Consider the following 16,627-nt stretch of genomic DNA (forward strand, 5'->3'; position numbering starts at 1 on the left):
ATCTTTTCCCCTACGAAGAATCAGATAATGAGTTTTGAAAATAGCAGTAACACAAGAACATCTTTCACCAGATCTTGTATTCCGTGTATACAAGAACACCCATACCTGAATTTAAAGCACTACCAGCCGTCTCCGATGACCTTTTCCTAGTCCGCGAATATCAATTCCACATGGATCTGCAAAATTAATTAACGGGATTCCAGTTATGGATGTTCAAGAAATCAGGCAATGTACTCGTAAAATCCACAAAGGGGCCATTTTGTTTTCAATGAAACTGGAAGTACTTTGATTCTTTTATTTTTGCTCTTCACATGCCTCTCTATCAGAACCCTAACTCTTCTCATCCGCCTTTTGTTTCTCGCCGTAAAACATCCACCACCGCCATAGTCATTATTTTGAAGGCTCTAATTTCATTCGCAAACCCGAAATTCCTAAAGTGAGATTCAAAAGCGCACGCTTGAAAACACCTATCTTCATCAAATGTAAAAGGGGGAGAAATGAAAATAATCTCTTAGTTTCCGAAAATATATTAAACGATAGGTTATAGCTTTCCACGCGTAATGAAAGGTATTTTTGTCCAAAATCACCATAATATGTAACATATCGTAGTCTTTCCTTTGCTATGTGCATATACTTTATTTAAATCCTACAATGGATATGATCCAAATTTCTCTTTCAAGAATCTAAAAATCTAATCTTAAAAAAAAAAAGAATCTAAAAATCTATGATATATAAATATGCATCGAAATTGAATTGTATATATATCATTTTTAATTAAGATGTGAATAAAACACTCCAGAATGTTGGCCCAAAACAACCTGCAATTGAGGATGTGTATACATTGTTTAATCAAGCGAGGACGGCCCAGTAGTTTTGAGGGAGCTTTGGCTCTAATACAGATCCGTGTTCGAATCCTGCTGACCACCGTCGATTAAAATGGGGTGAAAAAGGCGGTCTTCCAGGATGCCTTCTGTGGAGGTGTACTTAGGCGCTAGTCGGGTATCCTCCGGAGTATCCGGATTACCTCGATTATTAAAAAAAAAAAAAAGTCGAAGAATGCAATCATCAGTTAGAAATATCCTTGTATACGTATACGCTGCTTGTCTTTCCTTCAATATAACCAACGGATCAAGAAAATACCTAATCTCAGGGTTCACGAGGTTAAACCCATTCATAAGTGAAGCCGATAACAGATCCAATACTAGGCCCATTAACAAGCTTCTAACTCTAAAACATTGAGCTTACCCAAAAGCATCATCAAAACCAAAACCTTTGAATGATCTCTCTCTCTCTCTGAATCTTGATCTCCAAAACAAATCCCTGGTATCTCTCCAACCCTAGATTCCTTTTCTATTGAATCGTGATCCTTCACTCATCAATTCGATTACTTCTATGGTTAACTCCTCGAATCGCTCAACTCGTCTTCGCTCACAAGTAATTTTAAAAATTCCTGATTTTTAAACTGATCTACTCTGTCTGTGCAGTAACCAATGCTTGATCTCTAAAGATACAGGTTCTGAAGATCGAATCAGGGTTCTGATCTACTCAGAAACGCTTCTGATCTTCTGGGTCTTGCTCAAGTTAGTTTCTTTATCATCAAACCATCGAAAGTCTTGAGTCTAATAGTGTGAGCTCGATCTTGGGCTGAAGCTATGGCGCAGAGTAATTGGGAAGCTGATAAGATGTAAGTGGATCGTCTAGTTAAAGTGTGTAACTTTTCCAATTCCAAGATTCTATTTTTTTTTGCTCACTTTCCTTTGTTGGGTGTGTGTAGGCTTGACGTTTACATATATGATTATTTGGTGAAGAAGAAACTTCATAACACTGCTAAGTCTTTTATGACTGAAGGCAAAGTCTCTCCTGATCCCGTTGGTAAAAACTAAAAACCCACTTCTGAAGTTTATGTTTTGTTTGTGAATCGACCCTTTAAGCCATGTGATTTAATGGTGTAGCAATTGATGCTCCTGGAGGTTTTCTTTTCGAGTGGTGGTCTGTGTTCTGGGACATCTTCATTGCAAGGACGAATGAGAAACATTCAGAGGCTGCTGCAGCTTATATTGAGGTGGCTTATCTTACCATCTGGAGATATAATCTCTTTTCTTTTTTCAGTTTGGTAGCTGACACCAGTGGCTTTGAGATTTAGGCACAGCAAGGTAAAGCAAGGGAGCAACAACTTCAAGTGCAGCAAATGCAGATGATGCGCCAAGCTCAGATGCAGCAGCGTAGGGATCCTTCTCTTGGTGGTCCAATGAATGCTATTGGTTCTGAAGGGATGATTGGGCAGTCTAATGCAAGTGCTATTGCTGCAAAAATGTACGAGGAGCGTATGAAGCAACCAAATCAAATGAACACTGATACATCCCAACCCCATATGGATGCAAGGATGGCCCTTCTCAAATCAGGAACAAACCATCATAGGTAAAAATTGTCCCAGCTTCGTTTGCATTCAGGCATATATATTGTCCTCACACAGTTTTGAAACTTTTCTCGTCCTGTCTTTTCTATCGTAAAACAGTCAGATGGTCCAAGGGAATCATCCGGGAGGTGTTTCCGCAGCACTGCAGCAACTTCAATCACGAAGCCAGCAGACTCCTGTAATTACTTCACTTGATGACTGTTCGAATGTCTCCAAGTTAAATACTTTGGTGTGTATCTTAGTCTTTTGAAACGTGCAGGAAATAAAAACTGAAGTTAATATTGGTGCATCTCCAAGACAACTGCCAGTGGATCCTTCTACAGTTTATGGCCAAGGAATCCTGCAATCAAAGCCTGGGATGGGGAATGCAGGTAGATACATCAAGTGAACTTTTTTTGTTTTGCAAATGTGTGGTGAATTACACAGGGTGATAGGGTAAATAGTCTCAGGAGCAATTTTTGTTTACAAATTTCAGATAAACTGATAAAGTCTTATGGTATTGTGTTTTTTTCTCTTGTGAAGGATTAAACCCTGGGGTAGGTGCTCTTCCCTTAAAGGGATGGCCATTAACTGTAAGTCAGTGCAGGATTTATCTGTTTATCATTCTAAGCCAAGTTTTTTTCATCAGGATTCTTGACAAATGTTACAGGGCATCGAGACAATCCGACCAGGTTTAGGCCCTCAAGTTCAGAAAGCCTTCCTTCAAAACCAAAGTCAGTTTCAGCTCTCGCCGCAGCAGCAGCAACAGCAACAGATCCTGGCTCAGGTTCAAGGACAAGGAAATCTGAATAATTCATCCATGTATGGAGGAGACATGGACCCTCGAAGGTTTACGGTATTACCTAGAGGAACGAAAGATGGTCAACAGAATGCAAATGATGGATCTATAGGTTCCCCTATGCAGTCCAGTTCGTCTAAAGTATGATTTCTTTTCTCAAAATCATTAAAAATGCATATTCCTGTTGAATCCAGTGGCATCTGTTGAGCTGAGTGAGTTCACATTAAACAACTCAATTTTTATGTGAAATTGGATCAATTACGTCTGTCGTTGTATGCATTTTTCGACAATTGCTACTCTATGATATCCTGAAACTGCTGTTATGTTGATATTTGATATTTGTTGGTATGTAGCATATAAACATGCCACCGGTTCAGCAATCTTCTTCTCAGCAACAAGATCCTTTACTATCACAGCAATCACAGCAGGTATTTTATGTTGATCATGTGGTTTGTTTGGTCCAGATTAGTATATTCTTCAGTTTGTATTTGGAAGATGATCGAGCCACAACTTCTTCTTCGTGTTTGATAGAACAACCGCAAAAGAAAGGGACCTTCCTCTTCTGGTCCTGCTAACAGTACAGGGACCGGAAACACGGTAGGCCCATCCAACTCACAGCCGTCAACTCCGTCAACGCATACCCCTATCGATGGATCTGGTATAACTGGTAACATGCAGCATATGAACAACATGCCAAAGGGGCCAATGATGTATGGTTCTGATGGAATAGGTGGTCTTGCATCATCAGCAAACCAACTGGTATGTTTCTTAGAAGAATGATAACAACCAGCTTTGGTCTAGTAACATCTGAATCCAGCATGCAGTTGTGTTATTTTCATTTTTCTTATGATAAATATTAATAGCTGCAGGATGACATGGAACCTTTTGGAGATGTGGGAGCACTAGAAGACAATGTAGAATCGTTTTTGTCCCAAGATGATGGAGATGGAGGAAGCTTGTTTAACCCCACCACCCTAAAGCGGAACCCTTCTGAGCATGCCGAACCCCCAAAGGGTATTATTATCTCAGCACCTCATGAATAAACATGAAGATATATAATAACAGTGTTCCTTTTTTTCTTTTTTTTTTTTCAGCTTTTAGTTTCAGTGAGGTTAGTTCTATAAGAAGAAGTTCCAATAAGGTCATCTGCTGCAATTTCTCATCTGATGGGAAGTTGCTGGCTAGCGCTGGACATGATAAGAAGGTGCATCATCTTAAATCTCTTAGAATGGAGCATACGTTTTGCTTATATAACTTGCCATTACCTTATGCAAATTTCTTTTTTTGTCAGTAGCTTTATATATGGAACATGGAAACACTAATAACTGAGAGCGCTCCTGAAGAACATGGTCATATCATCACAGATGTTCGCTTCAGACCTAATTCAACTCAACTAGCTACGTCCTCCTTTGACAAAACTATCAAAATCTGGGATGCCTCTGAGGTATAGTAAATTAATTCATCTCTTTCAGTTGCAGCCATTTTGTCTTGTGACTTAACTAACTACCGATTTTCTGCAGCCTGGTTACTTTGTAAGAACGATTACTGGTCATACCGCACCTGTGATGTCCCTTGATTTTCACCCTAAGAAAACAGATCTTTTCTGCTCTTGTGATGGCAACAATGAGATTCGTTTCTGGAACATCAACGCTGCGAATTGCTTTCGTGTTATAAAGGCAAGGCCCCCTGAACTTTCTTATTGCTTCTCTCCAAGTTTGAACTCTTATTTTCTAATCTTTGAGCTTTCCAATGGACAGGGTGCTAGCACACAAGTACGGTTCCAGCCAAGATTTGGACAAATGCTTGCCGCAGCTTCGGAAAACACTGTGTCAATTTATGATTATGATAATGACAGACGTGTCCACTTGTTAAAGGTAACCCCCGAAGATAATATATATATATTACTTACTGTGCGTATGTCTCATGGCTTGGTTTGTTTTTTAATGTGTCAGGGGCATTCCGCAAATGTAAATTCTGTTTGTTGGAACCCAAGCGGAGAGTTGATAGCTTCTGTTAGCGAAGACTCTGTTAAATTGTGGTCTCTGAACTCGGGAGATTGCATCCACGAGCTCAGTTCTAGTGGAAACAAGTTCCACTCTTGTGTCTTCCACCCTACTTTTCCCAATCTCTTGGTCATTGGTGGCTACCAGGTATGATCTTGGATAGTTTCTATAGAATCTATATCAGGCTCTACCTTTACTTGATTCTAAACGATTTAAATTTGTGGTAAACGAATGTGTTGCAGTCACTGGAGCTTTGGAACACAAAAGAGAACAAATGTATGACAATACCGGCTCATGAGTGTGTCATCTCTGCATTAGCTCACTCACCTATGACAGGAATGATGGCTTCTGCAAGTCATGACAAATCCGTAAAGATTTGGAAGTAGATAAATATTTGTGTTCTTCAAGAAACGAAAAGGAAAAAACAAAACAGAGCTCGAGTATTTTTTAGTCTACTTATTTGTTTAGTGTTTACATTCAATAAGTTGTTTAATGGGTTTGTATGCGTCAAAAACAAAGGTATTTCATAACTCCAATCTTTGTCTTGTGTGATCTTTCTTTGGGATTTTTCTTGTTCTTGTGTTCTAGTGTTTAAGTGGGACAGAGAGGTGTAAGCAATTTCTCTAGCCAACAAAATTTGTAGAAATATCTTCTCATAATTATTCAAATTGTACACCCTTCTTAAAACATCTGTGCCAATAAGACTACAGTAATACTTGGTTAGTTTACATGCGCATTGTAAATTAATAACATAACTAGGTTAAGATCCGCGCCTTGCGCGGAATAAACATTATATATATAAATTATTTTATATATTATATGTTTATAACATATTATGAAATAAATAAATATATATTGAATAATTAAAAAATTATTATCTACTACTTATATAATTAAATTGGTGCAAACATATAAATAAATTTTATAAATCGAAAAAATATTTTTTCTATTTGATATGATATATAATTAAATTTAAATGATAGTAACATATATATAGTATATTTTAATATTAATATTTATTATATGATGATTTTTGCTCATATTTTTTTATCATTTGTATCTGTTATAGCAAAAAGTCTAAATTAGTGATAACAAAATTTTCACTGTGGGATTAATGGTTTAAGTAATTTATAATATTTTAGAAACTTAAGTTGTCAATATTTTTTTCAAATTTTTTATCAAAAAAAATGTTCAAGTAAATTTCAAAATTAAGATATTTATATATTTTTATATGGCATATAGTTTAATTAAAAATAATACATATATTTATATATCTTTTCTTTTTGATACTTATTAAATGAAACTTTCAACTTATATTATTTTTTAATTATTTGTATCATGTCATAACAAAAGTTTTAAATCATAGATCACAAAATTTAAATGTGAAACTTTTAACAGTTTTAGTAATTTATACTCATTTTTAAAAATTCAAAATATAATATATAAATATTTTTTAAAATTTTTATTATATAGTTACTATGATTGTTTAATTTATTTTAATAGCTTAAAATTAAACAAATATAATTATAATACACACTTATTTTTATCAAATCTTTATTATTCAAAATCATTAATTGTCATATATATTTTAGCCACATTAGGCAATTCTGTAATCTTATTTAAGGAAATAATGAAGCACATTTAATAATGTATTTATTGTGGTTTAATAAAAAGCTTATTATATATTTAGATGGACCAACCTATTTTTCTAAGGATTCTAAGAATCATTCTAGTGATGACATGTGGCTACAAAAAAATGTTGCAATGCTTCTCAAATAATATATAGGAGATGGAATTAAATTCTATTTTAATTCCATAATCGATTTGAGGTTTTGTTTTGGTCAACGAATTGAGTTCTATTTCAATCATATTTACTTTTGAGGTGAAAAGATGTAACAGTGAATAACATATAAACTAGATTTTAATCCGCACACCCGTACGGATAACATTTCATATATAAATATAACATTTTATATTATTTTGTATATGATAATATATTGCTGTCATTTTAAAAATAACTAAATAGATGATATATAGTTCTAAATATTAAAATTTAACATATATTAACAATTTTATTTTTTGTAAAAATTATTACATAATTTATGAATATTAATCATTTTAAAAGGTGAATGATAATTTAGTCACTTTAAACGGTGAATGATATTTTATTTATTTATCTTAATGAAAGTATTTTTTCAAAATATATTGGTTTACCAATTCAACATAATTTTAATATGTTTGCACAAAAAAATAATTTTAATATGTAATTCATTAATTACTTCTATTTTAATATAATGTAGAATATACTTATAAAATTTATAAAATTAGCAAATAATTTCATTATTTTATTTATAATAAAAATGTAATTGAAATTAATTTATAATAACATTATACTACTAATTGTGAAATTAATCAGTGCATTAATTAAAAGAATATTTAAAATTTTAAAAAGATTTTGTTAGATTTTTTCTCAACAGATTTTGTTATTCCTAAAACTAAAATTTAAATTTATAGTTACAATGGATTTGTTATTAATATCCTTATAATTATTTAGAAATTTTATACATTAAATAAACTAATGTAAATAATAAAAATATTATTTGAATATATGGACCTAGACTTCTAGTATGACTATTTTGTAGTAGATAAAAATGGTACTTCTCTTTTAGTAGAGAAGATTCATTTTTATTCTGTTATGGAGTGACAAATATAGTTAGGGTAGAGTACTTTTTTCTCCAAACTTTGTTTTTGAGTAGAATTAAACAGAATTAGCCATTAATATTTGACGTGTTTATATTAAAAATGAAATACTATGTAAATGACTAAATGTGAAACATAAAATCAATATTTTGTATTTTAAACATCTAGTTGAAACATCTTGTTTTGTAGAATAATTATAATTGAATCAATTTGTTTTGTAAGACTGTAAATTGCTTAAAATTTAGCATTAACAGGTTAATTACCTGTGGCCTTTTTTAATTATATTGTTGATTTTAGTTTATATTTAACGTAATCCCTAATCAAAGTGAAAACATAAAAATCAGATGAATAATTAAAATGGTAAGGAAATCTCTATATTTGAGTTTACTATTTACGTTCAACAACTAGTATACCATTCATCACCATAAACGTATTCTTGGCGTCTGAGATAGAGGATACTTAAAACCAACCAGTAGTTGAGACATTAATTTCATATATGCTAGGTTTCTCGATCAAGAATACCCCTACTCATCTTTTTTTTTTTTTTCAACAAACTACTACTCCTCTTATAGACTTATATATTTTGTTTAAAGGCTTATCTTATAGATTTATATTGCATAAAACTATACGATCGTTAGACATAATTAGCAACTGTCTTACCAACCAAAACGTCATTTAGTAGAATGGATAATGAACATGAAAATTTATACTAATCTTAAGATTCTCAATAGTATTATCTAATCCGCATTGCATTAAACAACTTCATTGTCATGTATACATTTAATCTCATTACTTGGTAGTTAGTTGTACACAAATCACAAAGCAAGTAGTTTAGTAGTTCATATGTCTATTGTAGACTTGTAGTAGTATTAGTAAACATTCCAATTTCTTTCGACTTCTACATAACCGATATTTTCAAACTTCTCCTTAGGTAATATACAAAAATACAATAAAACAAGTATGATGAAAACCGTTACCATAAAAATAAAGATTTAGTAGACCAATTGACAAAAAAGTAATTGATAATATATCAACTTATATTTGTGATTTTCAATTTTTTTCTAAAGGTATCTTCAACTTCATTCTATTTTTATTTCAAAATAAAGTTTAGAATAAAAAAATGCTAAAACCTACTTTATTTTCCATTCAGTAAAAATGTAATTTACTCCCTAAATAGAATAATACATTTTTTTTATTATTCTATTTTCCGGTCCAAAATGGATAAGAGGTAGAATAAAATCTAACTCTATTATAATGTTACTCATTTAAAAAAAATACATTTAAGATTTTGACTGGTAGAGCATTATCAGTAGCATTATGTTCTACATTATTCAATCAACATTTGTTAGAATAGCATTTAAAAAAACATTTGTTCTACTAAATGTTAATGCTTTCCAAATACTCACCGATCAATGCTCTCATACGAAACTTTTAGAAAAGTATTTGCATTTATAATTTATAATTTAATTGTAAAATTTTGGTTTCTAAAATAATATTTTTCAATATAAACATAATTTTAAAATTATCAAATAAAATAAATAAATTATATATCTTTTTTAGTTTATATCTTAATATATTTATAGATATATACATTAGAAATATATTCATTATAAATAAATATATTATATACTATATACTAATTTTTATAATAATTTTAAAAATATCATATTAATACTGATCTACCAATCATTCTATTAAACAATTTAGCAAAAACATACAATTTCTAATGCATATTGCTTCTATAACATATTGTTACTATCTTATCATGTATTCTGCCAATCAAAGTGTTTTAATCAATTTCTATATTTTTTATAAATAATACTATAAAGTACATTTTTCTCAAACCAATTTATAATTTTTATTCTTAAACAAATATTTATATTTATTAGATATTTACTCATTTAGAGAAAATACATATTTATATTTTGAATTTAAAAACTAGCATTTTTCTAGTCAGAAACGTTCACCTGTATCAGTAAAAAAAAAACGGTCACCTGTAATTGTTGAAATACATTGAAAACCTATTTTGAAATGTAACTCAAGTTTTTTAACTAGAAAAAGTGTTAATTAACTAATAAGAATCAAAATTATTACACTCGACTCGAGTTTTGTTCCGAAAAAATTCAAAGAAACATAATTAGCAAAAGTACAGTGTACATTACTCGCAGTAGTGAAGACGAAGCAGCAGCCACCTGAAAAAAAATAAACAATTCCAAAAAAAAACAAAGATAAATAAAAAAGGAAAGAAAGAGACAGAGAGAGAGAGACCCCACACAGCACACCATCTTCAACCCTAACTCCGACCCATTTTCTCTCTCACCGAACCGACGGAACCTTTGTCTCTCACTTCTCTCTCTCTCTCTCTCTGAGTTTTTGTTAATGGGGAAATACATGAGGAAGAGCAAACTCGACGGAGAAGCAATATCTTTGATGGAAGTTTCTCCATCTTCTTCTTCTTCGTCTTCGCTTGGTGTTCTTACTCGAGCTAAGTCCTTAGCTCTCCAACGAAAGCCCTCCTCTTCCTTCTCGCTACCGACTTCTCCTTCTCCTAACCAGAAGACGACTGATTGCGGCGGCTCGTATCTTCAGCTCCGGAGTCGCCGGCTCCAGAAGAAGCCTCCAATTGTTGTGATCAAACGGAGAAAGCAGCAGCTGAGGAGGAAAGAGTCGTGCGGGCGTAACTCTAAGTCAGATTCGGTTGCTGAGAGTGATGGCAAAGAGAAGGTTTTAAGTGATGAAATCAACAACAACAAGGGTTCAAGCAGTGAAAGGTATCATTTTTGTCAAAGATATGAGTACTTTCAATTTTACCCAATTTTATACTTTTAGTTTTTCTTTTTTGTAGGCTACACTACTTAATTAAACCTGTGGATTTGATTTGATTTAGAATATGACTCCATGGGGTCTGAATCTGTTCGATTTTGGATTATTGTGATGGTAATTTGAAATCATTTTTTTATGTGTAGAAAGAAGAAAATATAACTGACCAAAATTTCATTTTTTGTTTTTGTTTTTGTTTTTTGAGCCTTTTCGAAATTTGACCATGTGTAAGATATGATGATGCCATTTTTGCTTTATCTGACATACCAGATATTAATCAAGGTTTTTCTTTTCTTGATAAAGTTTTTTTTTTTCCTTCTCTTCTACAATTACTTGTGCAAGTAAGAGTAACAATTGGTTCTTCTTTAATCTGCTTAATTGTAAACAATGCTGTCCTTGTGTCTGAGATGTCTCCTTATAACCTATGACAGTTTAATACCGTTGATTATCGTTGCTAATTGTGTGTTTTGATCGGTCTTTAGACTTTAGGTTCCTTCCTTGTTTTGTAGTTTTTGATGTTAAAGATCAGTCTGAAGTCAAGATCTTGTTGAACATGATCGGATCAACTTTATCTTCACTATAGGCATTACAGTCTGTTTCCTCTTGGTGTTACGTTAAGGAAAGTTAGGAAACATAGTTATGTGCTTTTATATCTTCGAGAGGATTCTTTGAAAGTAACAATTTTTTACTCTCTCTCTCAGCTTAAACAGGAGCACAAGTGAATCCACACCATGCACTTTGAATAGAGAGGCTGAGATCAACACAAGTCTGGGATCGTCCAAAAAGCTTAACAATGGTATTAGTGACAACAGCGACCAAATAGAAGAGAACTTGTCGGGCAGTCACCGTCCAACTACACCTGATATGGACAGGTTTTTCTCCGGTGCTGAAGAAGAACAACAGAAGCAGTTCATTGACAAGTATGAGATTCCCGTTTGTTATGTTCTGTTCTGCAGTTAACTAAACCCTTTTGGTTATGTATCCTTAACGGTTTCGTCAATTTTTGTTTTCAGGTACAACTTTGACCCTGTGAACGAACAACCACTACCAGGAAGGTTTGAATGGGAGAAGGTAGATAATTAATAGAGGGAGGGGGGTTAATAGTTTATACATAATTTAGTTACATTTTCATGCTAATCACCATAGGTTTGATCTTATTTCCATCATCCGTTTCTTAACTTTTTCCAACATGTAAAGAAGTTAGGATAAAAAAAACTCCATGTAGCGTTTTCAAATTGGTGTCTGTAACATAAGTGGGCTGTAAAGGGGTTTGTGTAACACATAACTGATACCAACCCTTTTTAAGCCTAAAACAGATCACCTTAGTAGTAGTAGTAGCGTTTAGGAGTCTTGCATTCTCTTGCAACTCTGTCATGTAACCATTTTAAAATCTATCCTTTTGTGTGTAAACATGTACTGATCTCAACTCAATAAAGATTGTCTTCTTCTTGTTTTACTTCATCTCAAGTTCTTGTTCTTATCATCATCATTATGGTCCATGTGTTGGCTCTTCAGACATGTACCATCACAATGACAGGTAAATAACATCTATATATAAATGCAAATTTATTACTGATAATAGAGAGACAGAAGCTGTTAGTTATTGATATGGATTCTCATAGTGGTCTTTTGTTTTTGTCTCTGTCTTTCTCACTAAAATCAAAAGTGTTTGAAAAGATTCTCTTTATCTTTCTATCTATCACTCTTCTGTGTGTTGTGTGTCCATTGTACTTTCCACTTAGTGATTTGTGCCCACCATTTTGTCTTAATATACAAAACTTGTCCCCACTAGCACATCATCAGCATCACTGTGATCAACTTTTGATCCATCATTGATACTTCCTCGCTTCTTTGCTTTAACACAAGTTTTTTTTTTGTTTTTGTGATTGTATTGATTTGAGTCTCGACATGACGTTCTTGAAACAGTTGCCAAACTTGCACAGAATCCTAGCCAAGTGTGCTTTAAATGTGATGTTTTGCACTATGAGTTAACAAGTATCGAACTTTGTGTCTGTGTGGTTGTGACTTGCGGCCAAAGCGGAGGAGAAGTACAAAAGAAGGACCCACAGGCGGAAGAAGATTTGTATTCTTTGCGTGTTGGATAATGGTTTAGTGAGCCCAAGTCACTACCTGCCACACACTCTATTAACTGCCAGAAAGCTCCATACTACAATCAAAGAAACGTCTCTTTCTTTGTGGAGATTAAATGTTCTCAAGCATCGTTTAAGTTCTTAGTGAGATCTTGATCTTGTTTAGAGATTTTCATGTTTAGCTTCTCCGCTCTAAAGATTCATCTTACGACATTGCAAGATAAGAAAGTGGTTATGATTTGAACCAATACTGAATCACACCTCCGAACACATCACTCAAAAGTCATAAACTTTGGTTTCACAACCTGAACTATAGAACAATATCATTTGCATTACTGCTGTTCATATGCAAGTTCATCACAACATTAAAGAAACACTGCAAAACACATTCAGATAAAGAAAATATGGGAACAAAGGGAGAGACTTCGAGATTTGTCTTCTGTAAAGACTTAAACCTCTATCTCTCTCCGTATATAATAATAAGATACGTGGAGAGTAATGCTCAGAGAGAAAAAAAGAAGAAGACTACGGTGACTTTGTGTAAATACGAATCCCAACAGCCAAACCGAGAATGGCAAGGGGTACGAGGAACTGGAGGATCTTGATAATGAACTCAGAGGTCTTGTCTTGATTGTAGTGAGGCTGTTTAGGAGGAGTGTATTTGGTTTTCTTTGGGATTGTTGTTGGATCAATCTCTCCTACGTAGTATTGTTCCATCATCTCTCTCGCGCTCTCGCTGTGACCCACGTCCTCAAAATCATCCGTTGCATCCTTACCTTTTTAGAGTAGAAAGAATAACAAAGATCATCATGCTATGTAATCAATCATCAAAGCTGGGAGCATGGAGATAGTTGTTATTGGTACAGACCTGTTGAAGACAAGAGAACTTCATCCCCACCAGGATGGTCTTCAAGAAACTTGGTCACATCATACACCTGCGTTTTTACAAATGTTTTGAATTAGGATATGTGAAAAAATGAAGTGAAGCCAACCCAAACCCAGTTATCAAATTGCTGAACTTTTCATTTAACTCAAGAAGCTTTAAAACACGAGAAAACTTGCATCATCATACTCCAGTGCAAGAAACAATGGAGCTAAAGAGAGTAAACAAAAAGGGTTCTTGTTCCCTTTTGACTAACACAAGATCAAAGGTGTTTTAGTAATGTGTCTACAATGAGCAAAGGATTTCGATTTGAAACAAAACACTACAAGCATCCATGTTCAGAGGATTAGATTTGAGGTTATATATCTGGACTTGATAAAAGGAGTTGTTCATGAATCATGTACATAGCAAGCTTCTTGCGCCAAGTAAACCAAACCCGACCAAAGTGGCAAAAATGAAAAGACAGAAACTACTTGATGGAACAAACAACACACCAAAACATTTAAAAGTTTTTAACTTTTTTTTTTTGTGGTGTGGCTGAAGCAGATGTAAGCATTTCACCAACCAATCAATGAAGTAAACAGGATAAAAGTGTCATTAACGCATCTTAATTACAAAAGCAAAACGATGGACCAACTACTAGTCGAACACGTGTCACTTGTCAGCTATTCAATCTCAACAGAAAGCGGTCTAAGCTAACAAGAGCTAATTCTACATTTCTCTATCTTCAATTCAAAACCAGATAAAAGAGATCACAACTAAGAACTGAATCCTTAACATATGTGCAAATGATTCCACTATACCCATCTAAAGATTTGATCCAATCAAGCCAAAAACCATCATTCAGACTTAGAAAGTCTCACACTTTATAAGCTTAATCACATGCATGAGATCTCTAAGTTCCAGAGCTGAGAATAAGGAGAAAGAAAAATAAAAAACCTTTCCATTGATGACGATCCAGCAGTCATGAGCTTTATTGTGCTCTGAGACTTGTGAAAGAGTAAAGATTTTTGCTTCGTCCCCCATTGTCTTTGCTACGATAATCCCCCCCCACCAAAACCTGACACTGAGATTTAAAGGTGAAAACTTTATAACTGAGTGAGAGTTGTTGAGATAGGACCGCAGTTTCAGAAATCCGGTTTGGTTTGGTTCGTTTTATTCATTAGGGGAACCAGTTTGTGAGTGTATGTAGGTTTGAAAACCTCAAACCGGTTTGGTTAAATTGGGTTATGAATTTGTTCTCAGTTACTACGTAACTAACTCTTACTCTGCTGTTTTGGTATCCAATTGACTGATATTTGGAAACATGTACCCCTGTTAAACCGATGGGTTCATTGGTTTGGTATAGTTGCCATCCCCGGTCGGGTGGATGGGGTAGGTGGGCAGTGTAAATGTTGCGGTTGTGCTCAAATTTTGCCTTTTTCATTCAAGATAGGTAGGTGAATGATGTTCAATATATATTCAAATATATTAGAGTTCTTTGAAAGTCAAAGTCCCAAAATAACATTAACTAAAGATTAAAATAACAACTATTTTAAACTCTAAACATTTACACTAATTTCATTTCTTAAATACTAAACTCTAAATTTTAGTCATCAAAACTTAAAACTCGAATATAATTTTTTTTATCTTTTTTAATTGGTGCTACTCTTTAATTTTTCTCTTACATACTATTTGAATAAAATATATTTTAATATAATTTTAAGATAGTTTTCTTCTTTTAAAACTTAGAGATTTTTTCATATATTCTATTGGCACATATTTTTTTTATTTTCTAGAATCATAAAACTAATTTTTACTAATCTTTTTAACGAATCTATATGATAAAAGAAAAAAGAGCAAGTTTCATAAATAATAGGAAAATTTGATCACGCATACATAACACACACCAAAACAAAGTTTATACCCATAATAATTAATATTTTACTATTTTTCATTTTCAACTCTCATTTTAATTGATTTTATAAGTTTAAAATTTACTATTTAAATTTCTTATTTACTACAAAAACATATATCTCTATAATATTATTTGAGAATTCACTTTCCTAGGTGTCACATTAACGTTAACTCTTACTTTGGTTGATTACTATGATACCCTTAATGAATTAAAATATATATATTTAAATACTATTATTTCCTTTTTAAAATTTTCCAAATAACAATATAAAATAAAAAGAAAATATTTATAAAGTACAAAAAATTGAAAACGAAAATATATGTATATATAATATGATTTCATAAAAAAATCAAAAATAGTAATATTTCATTTAAAATATATATTTTTAAATAACATAAAATATACTTTTAAGGTAATAGAAAACTTTCCTTACATCTATATCTTCTTAGATGAAAACATATTTGTATATATTTCATAAAAAAGATTCACACATATGATCTTGATATTAGAAAAAAATAAATATTTTTCTTTAAAAACATAATTTTACACAGTACAAATATATATATTTTCAAAGTAATAGAATTTGTTTTTATATATCCATCTATTTTCTTAGATGATTACATAAAATAATTAAGTAACATAAACAAATATATGTTTAATTGACAAAACATAATTTATAATTAGTATTTTGAAATGTTTTCTTTTATTTTTTCATATATTTAGTTGATTATAATATCTTACAATTACAGCAAAAAAATATAAATTATATTGTATATATAATATAATTTTTCAAAAACAATCACATTTTACTGCATATTTTAAGAGATATTAAAAAAAACTAAAAAGAAATTTCAACAATAAACATCTATTGATCAAATAACTACAACATGAGTGACTCAACTAATCCAACTTATATCGAAAATCATATATTTAACTACAATAAGAATATATAAATTATTTTTATTATAAGAATATATAATTATATAATAAAAAATATTTATTTTATAAATTTAAATTATAGAATGATTTAAGACATATTA

At 32.1% G+C, this 16,627-nt stretch overlaps 3 protein-coding genes across 8 annotated transcripts; 2 read left to right on the top strand and 1 right to left on the bottom strand.

The window, feature by feature from the left end:
- Positions 1-1,112: 1,112 nt before the first annotated feature.
- LOC103867617 (transcriptional corepressor LEUNIG_HOMOLOG) lies at positions 1,113-5,859 on the top strand. Of its 5 annotated transcripts, none has more exons than XM_009145698.3 (18): positions 1,113-1,323; positions 1,485-1,684; positions 1,775-1,872; positions 1,953-2,062; positions 2,144-2,418; positions 2,516-2,594; positions 2,676-2,787; positions 2,939-2,988; positions 3,066-3,335; positions 3,548-3,622; positions 3,726-3,953; positions 4,058-4,208; positions 4,289-4,398; positions 4,489-4,638; positions 4,715-4,870; positions 4,952-5,068; positions 5,147-5,344; positions 5,440-5,859. In XM_009145698.3, the coding sequence occupies exons 2-18, from the start codon at positions 1,653-1,655 to the stop codon at positions 5,581-5,583; spliced, it is 2,355 nt and encodes a 784-aa protein (XP_009143946.1). In that variant the 5' UTR covers positions 1,113-1,323; positions 1,485-1,652; the 3' UTR covers positions 5,584-5,859. The 5 variants fall into 5 exon arrangements, with proteins under 5 accessions (XP_009143946.1, XP_009143945.1, XP_009143947.1 ...); XM_009145697.3 differs by having other exon boundaries at positions 1,170-1,395; XM_009145699.3 differs by having other exon boundaries at positions 1,170-1,395; positions 4,064-4,208.
- Positions 5,860-7,719: 1,860 nt separating this feature from the next.
- Positions 7,720-12,178, top strand: LOC103867616 (cyclin-dependent kinase inhibitor 4). 2 transcript variants are annotated; one of them, XM_009145696.3, is made up of 3 exons: positions 7,720-10,668; positions 11,428-11,637; positions 11,731-12,178. In XM_009145696.3, exons 1-3 carry the CDS (start codon positions 10,277-10,279, stop codon positions 11,798-11,800), a joined length of 672 nt encoding a protein of 223 aa, XP_009143944.1. In that variant the 5' UTR covers positions 7,720-10,276; the 3' UTR covers positions 11,801-12,178. The 2 variants fall into 2 exon arrangements, with proteins under 2 accessions (XP_009143944.1, XP_009143943.1); XM_009145695.3 differs by having other exon boundaries at positions 7,740-10,668; positions 11,419-11,637.
- A 900-nt stretch (positions 12,179-13,078) lies between these two features.
- LOC103867615 (cytochrome b5) lies at positions 13,079-14,823 on the bottom strand. Its single transcript, XM_018659253.2, has 3 exons — positions 14,630-14,823; positions 13,676-13,742; positions 13,079-13,583 (listed from the first exon to the last, which is right to left on the bottom strand). The coding sequence occupies exons 1-3, from the start codon at positions 14,714-14,716 to the stop codon at positions 13,333-13,335; spliced, it is 405 nt and encodes a 134-aa protein (XP_018514769.1). The 5' UTR covers positions 14,717-14,823; the 3' UTR covers positions 13,079-13,332.
- Between the last annotated feature and the right edge of the window lie 1,804 nt (positions 14,824-16,627).

The sequence above is a fragment of the Brassica rapa genome, chromosome A05, assembly GCF_000309985.2.
Source record: "Brassica rapa cultivar Chiifu-401-42 chromosome A05, CAAS_Brap_v3.01, whole genome shotgun sequence".
Taxonomy (NCBI): domain Eukaryota; kingdom Viridiplantae; phylum Streptophyta; class Magnoliopsida; order Brassicales; family Brassicaceae; genus Brassica; species Brassica rapa.